This window comes from Stegostoma tigrinum, chromosome 7 (assembly GCF_030684315.1).
Source record: "Stegostoma tigrinum isolate sSteTig4 chromosome 7, sSteTig4.hap1, whole genome shotgun sequence".
Taxonomy (NCBI): Eukaryota; Metazoa; Chordata; class Chondrichthyes; order Orectolobiformes; family Stegostomatidae; genus Stegostoma; species Stegostoma tigrinum.
The window spans coordinates 25,009,214-25,022,816 of NC_081360.1; the positions used below are offsets into that span (position 1 = coordinate 25,009,214).

The following is a 13,603-nucleotide window of genomic DNA, read 5'->3' on the forward strand; positions in this document are numbered from 1 at the left end:
GTGGAGAAAGAAAGCAGAGTTTCAAGTCCAGTGATTCTTTCACACTACAGCCGCTGCGACACATGCTGAGTTTCTCCGGCATTTTTTGTTGCAGAACGTCTCTAGAGTCTACTGTGCTAAAAAGTTGAATTCTGTAATTCTGCCTCTGACTTTACTCTGATTTAGTTCCTCTCGTGTCTCCCCCATCTGCCTGGTTTCTGTTGTGATTACAATGCCCTGGTCACCAGTGTTTGTAGCCTTTTAATTGTTTAATTAGTTAGTGGGTAACTCAGTGGTGGATTTTTCATGGTGGGGTATGGTGGGATATAGGGGCCATTCCCTCCAGGAAACTCTGGTCCACATTTCCTTCACCCCCAACACCCCCTAACAGCCTGAAGGCACCTTCCCCTGTAACTGGCGAAGATGCAACACCTGCTCATTTACCTCCTCCCTCCCCAGTATCCTAGGACCAAAACATACCTTCCAGGTGAAGCAACACTTCACCTGCATTTCCCAGAATCTGGTGTGCTGCATTCGCTGCTCACAAAGTGGTCGCCTCTACATTGGGGAAACGAAGCATAGACTGGGTGGCCACTTCACAGAACATCTACGTTCTGTTTACAAGAAAAGACCCCGAACTACCCTGTTGTCTGCCTCTTAACACACCACCCTGTTCCCTGGCTAACATCTGTGTCTCTGGCTTGCTGCAGTATTCCACCGAAGCTCAACACAAGCTGGAAGAACAACACCACATTTTCTGCTTGGGGACCCTACAGCCCTCCGGACTCAATATTGAGTTCAATAATTTTAGGACCTAACCTCTCCCATGTACTAGCCCCTACCCCACACACCAGGCCTTGTTACCACGTAGCCTGCCATTACACACTACCTGTTGTTAGTCACTAACAGTCCCCATCAACAACTATTCACCCACCCAGCCTGATCGTTATCAACTCCTTCGTCTGTCCAACTGCTCTTCTCTCTCTTTAGGCTCCATCCTATCGTTTACTCCCTACCCCATCGCCCTTCCTATTTTCTGCATATGAACCAATGTTTCCCAGTCACCAACAGTTCTGACAAAGGGTCACCGGGTCCAAAATATTAACTCTGATTATTTTCTTCACAGATACGGCCAGACTTGCTGAGCTTTTCCAGCAAGTTTGTTTTTGTTCATGGAACCATACTTACTGGGGTTAGCTTAAGGTCTTGCAGAATATCGTCACAGTAGTGAAACTCTGAGAACTCCAGCTTCACCATTTCATTCTTTAGCTCCAGGATTCTGCCCATAATTCCTTCCAGCACATGGTGAATAACTCTTCGCTTCTGAGGATGCACAATCTGGTCATATAGAACTTCCATACTACGGAAAATTTGCACATACTTAATGTAAAACGTTGCCAGCATCTGAAAAATTACCACGCGGTCTGTCTGTGGTCTAGCAATCTGGGCACTGATCTCCTGCTTCAGAAGATATTCCAGGTCCTCATGGGTGTCTACCCACATCTTATTGTATGTGCTGCAATGAAAGCAAGTGTTAGGTCATAATATGAAAGCAGATATAAAAAGTTAAATGATATTATGTTTTGGTTAGTAAATATTAACTTAAAGGAGAACTCTGAAGATCCAACAACGAATTGGTAGACCTACACCACAGGATTTCATGTTTTGTAAACGAATAAACAAACTTTATTGTGTATCAACAAGCAGTACACAAACAAAGCATTATCTTCATAACACTTTGATGCTAAAGGTTAACGCTATAAACTTTCTAAATACTAACACTTATAAACGCACGTTGCCTAATCTCACGAAATCTTTAAGGTTCATCCCCTTTTCCTGGGAGCAACTCAGAATTAAGTATATTGCTGTCCGAAACTGACTCGTATTTCTCCATACTGTCCCAACCATTCACTACGCTAAATTTTAATGGGGGTCTTTGCAATAGCTTTTAGCTGAGCAGCAGTCCAATTTATTTACCAATCACTGTCTCTGGATCCCACAGCTACAGCACCCTACAATTTCTACATATCAGTTCGAAACATCAGAAAACTCACATAGTTTCCAATAGGCCACTGCTACGGTTTCAAACGGTAGACAAACTGATTATTTCTTCAATTGCAATAAGGTCACACTTCTTTTTATTGAGAGATTTTGTTTATTTCTTCCCTTGACTGTCAGGTGAACAAATCTTCCAGTCATTTTCCCTTCAACAAAATTGTCTCAGACTGAATACCGTTACCTACCACAGACTTCCTAACAGACAACTGTTCGAAATTTATTCTGCTTCAGATGTAGGTCCAGCTTTATCTCTAACTTCCAAGGAGATACAAGCTATGTCAGACTCAAATCATATTCTGTCTCTTCAGAGATAGTAGGAACTGCCAATTCTGGAGAATCTGAGATAACAAGGTGTAGAGCTGGATGAACACAGCAGGCCAAGCAGCATCAGAGGAGCAGGAAAGCTGCCGTTTCGGGTCTGGAACCTTCTTCAGAAATTTCTGAAGAAGAGTCCAGACCCAAAACGTCAGCTTTCCTGCTGTTCTGCTGCTGCTTGGCCTGCTGTGTTCATCCAGCTCTACACCTTGTTATCTCAGATTCTGTCTCTTAGCTGCTTTACCAAACATTGTCACACCTGCTGTCTACATCCTCATTGTGAATTCACAGAGACAACTCAATACAGAATCTCAAAAATAAAAGCCTTTTAAAAAATAATCTCACTAAGCTCCATTGATCTCTGTAGCATAGGACACATATACTGTTCCCAAATAGTAATGTAAATTAAATATTTTCTAACTCCAAAGCACAAAGAACAGTACAGTATAGGTACATGCCCTCCAGCCCACCATGACTGCGCCCACACATGATGCCTTTCTAAACTAAAATACTTTTGATCCCAAGTGGTGCATATCCCTCTATTCCCTGCCTATTCATATATCCGTCAAGATGCCTCTTCTACGTTGCTATTGTATCCGCCTCCACCACCTCCTCTGGCAACACATTCTTGGCACTTACTGCCCCCTGCATTAAAAAACTTGCCTCTCGCATCTCCTTTAAACTTACTCACTTTTAGGTATGTGCAATGCTTTGCTTAATTCTGCAAAACTACTTTAATAATGCATCATTTGTGTCATTTTCCAGTTCTTTAGTGAAGTAAGTACACCCTCTGTTTATGATTTTATCTTTCTAACAATTAACCTCAAGACATCATGAACTTCTCTCCCCGCAATAAACTAAAAGTTTGTTTGAATTTGACTTACTTCATTATCAGTTTCTCAGCCAGATGTCCTGTTTTCTACAGCTTAGGCATTAATAACCAATTACATTAAAAAAAATGAATCTGACAGGTTAGTAAGATTAGATCACATGGGATTCAGGGAGAGCTATACAATTGGATGCAAAAGTGGTTTGACAGTGGGAAATAGAGGGTGTTGTTAGAAGGTCATGTTCTGGGCTAGAGGCCTGGGACTAGTGATTTTCCACAGAAGTTGGTGCTAGGGCTACTGCTTTCAGTCATTTATATAAACAATTTGAATGAGAATACAGGAGGCATGGTTGCTAAGTTTATGGATGGCACCAAGATTGGTAGTATAGTGGACTGTGAAGAAGGTTATCGAAGAATACAAAGGGATCTTGATCAGCTAGAACATTACAGCACAGTTCAGGCCCTTCGGCCCTTGATGTTGTGCCAACGTGTCATACCAATCTGAAGCCCATCTAACCTACAGTATTCCATGTACGTCCATATGCTTATCCAATGATGAATTAAATGTACTTAAAGTTGGCGAATCTATTACCGCTGCAGGCAAAGTGTTCCATTCCCTTACTACTCTCTGAGTAAAGAAACTACCTCTGACATCTGTCCTATATCTTTCACCCCTCAATTTAAAGCTATGCCCCCTTGTGCTCGCTGTCACCATCCTAGGAAAAAGACTCCCCCTATCCACCCTATCTAACCCTCTGATTATTTTATATGTTTCAATTAAGTCACCTCTCAACCTTCTTCTCTCTAACGAAAACAGCCTCAAGTCCCTCAGCCTTTCCTCGTAAGACCTTCCCTCCATACTAGGCAACATCCTAGTAAATCTCCTCTGCACCCTTTCCAAAGCTTCCACATCCTTCTTATAATGCGGTGACCAGAACTGTACGCAATACTCCAAGTGCGGCCGCACCAGAGTTTTGTACAGCTGCAGCTAGGCCTTGGGCCAAGGAATGGCAGATGGAGTTTAATTTGCATAAATATAAACTATTGCATTTTGGTAAGAGAAACCAGTGCAGGACTAATTAATGACACTCCTGGGAGTGTAGATGAACACAGACACCTCGGGGTTCAGTTCCTTGAAAGTTGCATCACAGTTTGCATGATGAAGAACGCATTTGGCATGCTTGCCTTCATTGGTCAGAGCACTGAATTTTCGAGTTATGATGTCATGTTGCAGCTGTACAGGACATTGGTGAGGCTACTTTTGGAGTACTGCGTACATTTCTGGTCAACCTACTATGGGAAGGATATTATTGAATTGCAATGGGTACAAAAAAGATTTACAAGGATGTTGCTGGGACTACAGAGTTTGAGTTATAGGGAAAGCCTGGATAGGCTGGGACATTTATCCCTGAAGGATGTCCTTATAGAGGTGTATAAAATTCTGAGGAATATAAATAAGGTGAACAGCTAAGTTTTTTTTTCTCTCAGGAAAGGGAGTTCAAAACCAGAGGGCATAGGTTCAAGGTGAGAGGGGAAAGAGTTAAAAGGAATCTGAGGGGCAATTCTTCACATGGTGAGTGGTGCATATATGCCAGAGGAAGTGGTAGATGCAAGTATAGTTACAATATTTAAAGGACATTTGGTTAGGTACACAAATAGGAAAGGTTCAGAGCGTTATGAGCCAAATGCAGGCAAATGGGATAACAAAGTGTGAAGCTGGATGAACACAGTAGGCCGAGCAGCATCTTAGGAGTACAAAAGCTGACGTTTCGGGCCTAGACTTTCATCAGAAATGGGGGAGAGGGACATGGTTCTGAAATAAATAGGGAGAGAGGGGGAGGCAGATTGAAGATAGGTGGAGAGGAGATGGACAAGTTAAACGGGTGGGGATGGAGCCTGTAGAGGTGAGTGTAGGTGGGGAGGGAGGGACGGGATAGGTCACTCCGGCGAGGATGGACAGGTCAAGGGGGCGGGATGAGGTTAGTAGGTAGGAAATGGGTGTGCGGCTTGAGGTGAGAGGAGGGGATAGGTGAGAGGAAGAACAGGGAGGCGGGGACGAGCTGGGTTGGTTTTGGAAATGCAGTGGGGGAAGGGGAGATTTTGAAGCTTTTGAAATCCACATTGATACCATTGGGCTGCAGGGTTCCCAAGCGGAATATGAGTTGCTGTTCCTACAACCTTCGGGTGGCATCGTTGTGGCACTGCTGGAGGCCCAGGATGGACATGTCGTTGAAGGAATGGGAGGGGGAATTGAAATGGTTCGTGACTGGGAGGTGCAGTTGTTTATCGCGAACCGAGCGTAGGTGTTCTGCAAAGCGGTCCCCAAGCCTCCGCTTGGTTTCCCTGATGTAGAGGAGGCCACAACGGGTACAGCGGATGCAGTATAACACATTGGCTGATGTGCAGGTGAACATCTGCTTGATGTGGAAAGTCATCTTGCATTTGGGATGGGGATGAGGGAGGAGTTTTGGGAGCAAGTGTGGCACTTCCTGCGATTGCAGGGCAAGTGCCGGGTGTGGTGGGGTTGGAGGGGAGTGTGGAGCATACAAAGGAGTCACAGAGACAGTGGTCCCTCCGGAAGGCAGACAAGACAGGGATAGAAAAATGTCTTGGGTGGTGGGGTCGGATTGTAGATGGCGGAAGTGTCGGAGGATGATGCGTTGGATCCGGAGGTTGGTGGGGTAGTATGTGAGGATGAGGGGGATTCTCTTTTGGCAGTTATTGTGGAGACGGGGTGTGAGGGATGAGTTGCGGGAAATGTGAGAGGCACGGTCGAGGGCATTCTTCACCACTGTGGGGGGCATGTTGTGGTCCTTGAAGAACAAGGACATCTGAGATGTACGGAAGTGGAATGCCTCATCCTTGGAGCAGATGCGGCGGAGACGAAGGAATTGGGAATAGGGGGTGGAATTTTTGCAGGAAGGTGGGCGGGAGGAGATGTATTCTAGATAGCTGTGGGAGTCGGTGGGCTTGAAATGGATATCGGTTTCTAGGCGGATGCCTGAGATGGAGACATTGAGGTCCAGGAAGGTGAGGGATGTGTTGGAGATGGTCCAGGTGAACTTGAGGTTGGGTGGAAGGTGTTGGTGAAGTGGATGAACCTCCTTGTCCTGGGCAAATGGGATTAGTTTAGCTTGGGAAACCTGGTCGGCATGGACCGGTTCGCCTGAAGGGTCCGTTTCCGTTCTGTATGACTCTATGAATGTTTGTCCTATTATCTGGTGTGGTTCTCACCACTTTGTGAGACATAGCTGAAATTACTAGTTCTGTTCTATGCCTATCATTACAACACAGAGACTGGCAGCCGAATCAAATCAGCCTCTCTGTTCCTGCAAGATTAAAATACTCAAAGATCCTCAAAATTGACTCCAATGGTTCCTGACTAGGCTTTCTGAATAACCATTGCTAGGCTTTGTGAATAACTGATGTCAGACGCCAAGTTTAAGGCTTCAAAAAGATTTAACAATTTATTAATAAAGTAGCTTTAGCAAAGCAAAATTCATGTCTCCGGTTTAAACTCAATTTTCTTTAATTTTAGCCCACGTTCTCACACAAAGACAGCAACAAACAGACATAAGTGAAGGGAAAAAAAAACTAAGATGTAACTGGGCAGTTCACTTGAGCAGACTCCACCATCTGTAATGTCACTGGCACTTGGGATTGTATCTTGCTCAGCTGCTTACAACACCAATGTTTGCAAATGGATCCCAGTAGGCTTCAGGGAAAATTGACTGAATACTTATTACTGAGAATCTGTTTTCCAAACTTCCAATAAGTTGATAACATGTGGATAACCAAGAAACAATCAAACCTCAACCCTGTAACTTTCACAGGGACAATCCTTCTAAACAAACCACAGTTCAAACTTTGGTTTCGCTTTGTTCAGCTGATTGGCACCATAATTCTGTGGGAGACCCCCTTTGATATTCAAACATCTGTTTGAGCATACTGCTGTTCCAGAGTCAAAAAGTCTACAAAGTTCTTTGAACAAAAATCGAGCTGCAATTAATTTCCGGATCTGAGCTCAAAAACAAGTAGCAGTTTGCTTGGGAGAGATAATAGGAACTGCAGATGCTGGAGAATCCGAGATAACAAGGCGTGGAGCTGAATGAACACAGCAGGCCAAGCTGCATCTTAGGAGCAGGAAAACTGACGTTTCGGGCCTACACCCTACATCAGAATTGGGGGAGAGTAAGAGGGTTCTGAAATATTTAGAGAGAGATGGTGAGGCTCTTTTTTAAACCACAAGTTAGTGTTCAGTGTCCAAAGATCACCTTCAGCTCTCAGATCACTGTTCCAAACCAAAAATGATTTCAAAAAAAGCAGAATAATGAAAGATTAACAAGAGTTCAGGACATTGTCTCACAGCAATCCCAGGAGGGAATTTCAAAATGTTGTAGGTGAAATGTTGGGTCCTGTAACGACTCTGCCAGTCAATGCCCCTAAGTTGAACAGAACGATTTGACCAGTACAGCCACAGCTCTTAGGCAATATAAGAAAATGAATGGCGTTTTGGCTCCATTACCACGTATAACACACCAGGGACACAGGACCCTTTACGCTTCACTCCTCTGTGTCCCCCATTCCACCCTGTGTCTTCCACTGGATCCCTCCACCATGCCTCCAGTCCCACTCCAAAACCTTCTTCATCATTGACTCGTTCTGGCTGATCCCTATGCAAGAATCTATTCTCCCCTCCCTTGTGCCAGAGTTAAACTTGAAAAGTTAGTGACCTTACATGCAAATACACAAAGTCAACTGTGCATGCCACCTTTAAACAATTGCAAACTGAGTACCAAACGATTCTCAAGAGCCACCAACTCTATCTTCAAGATTACGGTAATTTCACAGGCTATGATGGCAAAGTATTTTTTGCTAACACTGGTCTGGACAGCAACTGTTTTGAAAGGAATGGATGAAATGGGATGGAATGGATCTTATTAAAACTGCATTTTTAACTTAAAACCTTCACTTTGAGTCTCAGTACTAGAAAGATACGTTACAATATGTAGTATATGGAGTAATATACTATGGAATGAGGAAAATTTTTTTTACTCAGAATTGTGAGAATTTGGAATTCTCTACCACAGAGTACCGTGGAAGCTCAGTCTTTGAATATGATTAAGGTGGAGATCGATAGACTTATGATTACCAGCAATGTACAGTGTTATGAGGAAAGGGTGGCTGAAAGGAACTGAAGTGTTTGATCAAGTATGATTATATTAAATGGTGATGAAGGCTCAATGTGTTGAATGGCCTTGGTCTTCTGTATCCAAGGGACAAGGGCCAATGAAGAAGTGAAGGAAATTAGCATCAGTAAAAAGTCTGAACTGGAGAAATTAATGTGATTGAAAGTTGATAAATCTCCAGAACCTGAATCTACACCCCACAGTACTGACAAAAGTAGCTACAGAAACAGCCTCTGCAGCAGTGATTATCTTCCCAAATTCTACAGATTCTGGAATGATTCCAGAGGATATAAAGTTAGCAAATGACATTGCACTATTGGTGAAGGAAGTAAGACAGAAACAGGGAACTGCTGGCCATCAGCCTGACATCAGAAGTAGGGAAAGTACTAGTAACTATGATAAAGACTGTGATAAACAGCCAAGTGGATAAAGATCAGATTAGGTATAGTCAGCATGGATTCATGAATAAAGAATCATGTTTGACACATTAAGGTGTTTTGTTTTAAAGTTGTTATGAACAAAATTGATGAAAGAAAGCTGATGGGTTTGAGTTGGTTTGATGTATTATCACCATATGTACCAAAGTACAGTGAAAAGCGTTGTCTTACATGCTTTACAGGTAGATTGTACTACAGAAGTGCATCAGTGCATAAGCGTGCTTAGATTTTCAAAAGGCTTTCAATAAGGGTTTGATTAGAAAAATAACAACACATGGCATATGAGATAATGTACTGGCATGGATTAATGATTGACTGATAAACAGAAAACAGAGTAGGAACAATGGGTCATTTGTATGTTGGCAGCTATAACTAGTGGGATACTGCAAGGATCAGTACTTGTTCCCTCATGACTTACAATATATGTGGGTGATTTGGAGGTGAGCATTAAATGTTCAAAATTTGCAGATAATACAAAGCTAAATGGGAATGGGTGCTGTAAAAAAAAATGTAAATAGGCATCATGAGGCTTTGGACAGGCCTAGCGAATAGGCAAGAACAAGGCAGGTGGAATATATTATGGATAAAAGTTAGGTTATCTGCTTTGGTAGGAGGGGCCAGATGTGCAGCATATTTCTTAAATGGTAGGAATTGACAAGTGTTGATGCACAAAGGGACCTAGGTATCATTGTCAATTCATGTTTAAAGCCTAACATGCAGGTACAGCAAGACATTAGGAAACTTTTTAGAATGTTTGCCTTTATTGTAAAAGATTTTGAGTACAGGAGTAATGAAGTCTTGCTTCAATTGCATGGGAGCTTGGTTACATGGATGTACTGTGTGCAGTTTTGGTCTCCTTATCTCAAGAAAGATATTATTTCCACAAAAGGCGTACAGCAAAGATTAGCCCAATTTGTCCCTGAGATGGAAGGACTGTTGTATGAAAACAGATTGAGCAAACTGGATCTGTATTCAAAGAAAAGTGAAAGTGGTGATCCCATTGAATCTTACAAAATACAGGTAGTTCTGCTGTAACATGTTCGTTAACGCGAATTGGCTGTACCACGATTGATGAACAGTGGATGCTGTTTGGATAATGCAAACTTTCTACTGTACAGGTGTAGTGATAGCAATTTCCCTATAATATGATTTTCTACGGAGATTTTCTATTGCGCAATTTGCTATAACGTAAGGGTATACAAGAATGCAACTATCATGTTATAGGAGAACAACCTGTATGCAGACAGCAATGGGGTGAGTAAAATGAATTGAGGTATTCCATCAGTGATAGCCAGATTGAATGGTCAGGCAGGCTCAACAGGTTGAATGGCCTACTTCTGTTCTTATGTTCCAACTGGCTGCATTGTGATGCAGTTTAAGATTTATCAAAAGTATGATAATATTGGCTTCGTAGTAATTTTAATGCCAAGTAAATCACTGTTTGAAAACATGACAACGTATTTCACATATTTTGTAAACATTACAGAAATTCTTTTAAAAATTCTGGCCTGGTAAAGTTTAATAACCACTTGACTACCCTTCAGTAAATGAGTAAAAGTTGGCAACTTTTTGACAATAGGATGCAGCATAGTTGTTACTGTTCTCATCACACAAACACCTTTCTACTTAATGAGCCAATGGATAGTAATTAGAGGATCAATTTTTGTTCCAATCAATTGTGGTGGAATAATCACTGCCTTAACTGACATCACTTAGACGGAATAAGAAATGACTTTATACTCTCCATAAAATGCTATGTAGAACCTAGATTTGCTTTACTATTTTGTTTGTTTTTCCCTCACATTTCAATCTTCTCCCTATCCGTCCTGGGGCAAAATGCAATGAATGCCACTAATGTTCAAATAACCTGTTCTCCTTTGTAATTTGGACAGCTAGTATCAGAAGACTACTTGACTATTGGGGATAATAAGAACTGCAGATGCTAGAGAATCCGAGATAACAAAGTGTAGAGCTGGATGAACACAGCAAGCCAAGCAGGATCAGAGCAGTAGAAAAGCTGATGTTTTGGGCCTAGATGACAATTGGAGTTCAACACACTAAAATGCAACTGCATCCTCATGTTATTTGTAGGCATTCTTACTTTACAGGAGGTCCCATTCAAGTATCAAGTATGGATGAAATGTTTCTTCTATAATGGCCTAGCAATGTCAAACTGTACTACGTGTTGTGTTATGCCAGCTTTCATTAACCTGGGCACTGTATGCTATTCATAGAAAACTTGTTCCATTTATGTATATTTTTAACTGTCATGTTACTGTAGGCAATAGAGTCACAAAGTGATTGAACAAGCTGCAGTGCAAAATTTGACAGACTGCAATATTCACATTACCAACTAATATAAGGAACATCACTTCTATCACCTTTAGAAGGTTTTCCCAAAATTTGAATGGATCACAGTAGAATTATAATGTTTATAAATAATGTAGTTCTAGTAGATTTTTACGATTTTTTTTAACAAATCATCATTTGGATTGCATTTTAGCTCAAAACAAAAAGGACGAAACTAATGAATCTTAATGCTAAAATTAGGAAACGCATTTTACAATTTTTAATTGTATCTTGAGGTCACGGATAATTGCATTTTGTAATTCCTTTTACAAATTACTTCCATTTCACAACAATCTAAAAGGAATAACCCGACTGGTCTGTCTGTTCCAGATCAATTTCAATTTATGTGCAATTCTGATTTTAAAAAAGATCAACGAAGAGTGGTTGCAAGTTTTTATCCAAAAGGAACTTAATAACATCATATTACAAGTATATGAATATGCTGCAATCTTGCCCAATCACCATTTCTAACAAAGTCTACATGTCGTTAGCAATGCAATATATTCCGTTGAAATGCTCAATTTCCCCTATTTCCTCTCGCTGTATACTGTTGATGCATAGTTAATATATTTAAATTAATTTCTTGCTTACCTGTTTGACATGATGGCTGGAGTGTGGTTTCTGATTTCTTGGACTTCCCTTGAGCTTAATGGGGTGGTTGGTTTTACAAACTTGTTGATTTCATCTCCTTACACTGGAGCAGATCCTCCAGCCTTCACAGGAGCTAGCCGGCTTTCCAGCTGAGTTTCCTGCAAGGTGAACACCCCCTCTCTCTCTAGAAAATTTTACTGCTTTGCGAAACAATGGGGTTGATGCGTGCACGCTGCTTTTAGGAGCCCCTGCAGTTTCTTCCAAAGCTCAGTGTCTCTTCCACTTTGCTCCTCCAACTCCAGGGCAACCAGGACGCCAACGCATGCGCAGTTTCGCGACCGCCGGGGAGCCTGAAGGCGCACGCGCAGTTCACAGCTGACGGGGCAGAAGGGTGAAGGCGCACGCGCAGTTTCACGGCTGACGGCGGCGGGAGCCTGAAAGCGCATGCGCAGCTTCAGAGCTGACTGCATCTCTCGGGGAGAGCCCCTGAAAGCGCATGCGCGATATGTTCCAGCGTCGTCTTGGCAATCAGGAGATGGCTCATGTTGTTGGTCACTTTCGGCTGGAATCTCACCAGTCAACCTGTTCAGAAATATTACTGCCACTACTAGCTGGGACTTGAACGCGGGCCTCCTGACTCGGAGATCAAACAATAGCCCATTTTCTGAAGAAGGGTCCCGACCCGAAACGTCAACTTTCCTTGCTTCTCTGATGCTTCCTGGCCTGCTGTGTTCCCGCAGCTCCACACTTGTGTTGTCGCTGATTCCAGCATCGGCACTTCTTGCTAGGTCCAAGTGACTTATAACCTCCTGACTCGGAGTTAGGGACATTACCAATGCACCACAGTCAGGATGAGTCGCAGCCTGAACCTCCTGCAGCCAAGCAGCCTCTCATCAGTTTGCTCACACTGCTGCCACGTTGGGTTGATTTTTTTTTTCTTTTTCTAATTTCTGATACATACTTTATTCAATTTAAAACAAATCTTTGTATTCACACGTAGTCACAACCGCAGTTCAGGTCCGTACAGTGGCATATTAAGGACACAAACAGACATTGGAGTTTGACTGCATTCCCAAAAATCAAAGGCATTTCTTACGCCTACTACACTTACATACACCTGGGGTGAGGGAAGAGAAAATAAAGATTACGAGCTGTGGAGTGGAATGTAAGTAGCTTGTTACCAGCTTTGATGATTAGATTCCCTACAGAATGGAAACAGGCCTTTTGGCCCAACAAGTCCACACTGCCCCTTAGAGCATCCCACCCAGACCCATCCCCCTATAACCCACACACCCCTGAACACTACAGGCAATTTAGCATGACTGATCCACCTACCCTGCACATCTTTGGACTGTAGGAGGAAACTGGGGCAAACCCACACAGACATAGGGAGAATGTGCAAACTCTGCACAGACGGTTACCCGAGGCTGGAATCAAACCCAGGAGCCTGGCGCTGTGAGGCTGCAGTGCTAACCATCGAGCCACTGTGCCACCCCTCAGCTTGGCTTCCCGTCACTGCCAAGCAGATTGGCATCCCATCACACGGAGTTGGGAACATTTCGTGCAGTAGATGGTACCGATTCTTAAGCCTCCTTGCACCTGCCCGCATCCCCACCTTCAAAGCCATCTCCTTATCATCGAGGAAATTTCATCCCAAAGAGTATGCAAAAAAAGATGGACCAGGAAAATAATTGGGCAAGACTGCTGCAGTTTATGTATAATGCAGCAAATGAAATTAACTCTTTCATTACTAAGCATGGTAAACTGAATTTTTATTTAAAAAGCAAAGGACGAGTGAATATCGTTGTTGTTAGGCCTTAAGAACAGAAGTAACTTATTTTCTCTTTCCTCCTTGT

The 13,603-nt window shown here is 42.6% G+C and overlaps 1 protein-coding gene across 1 annotated transcript in view; it reads right to left on the reverse strand.

Annotated features, from left to right (window-relative positions):
• Positions 1-12,053, reverse strand: part of iqca1 (IQ motif containing with AAA domain 1) — a 161,723-nt gene extending 149,670 nt beyond the window's left edge. The window contains exons 1-2 of the mRNA XM_059647116.1: positions 11,748-12,053; positions 1,168-1,495 (exon numbers count right to left, since the gene is read on the reverse strand). Of these exons, the coding sequence (XP_059503099.1) occupies positions 1,168-1,495; positions 11,748-11,758 (339 nt within the window). The 5' untranslated portion in view covers positions 11,759-12,053. The remainder of the gene's footprint in view (positions 1-1,167; positions 1,496-11,747) is intronic.
• Positions 12,054-13,603: the final 1,550 nt, after the last annotated feature.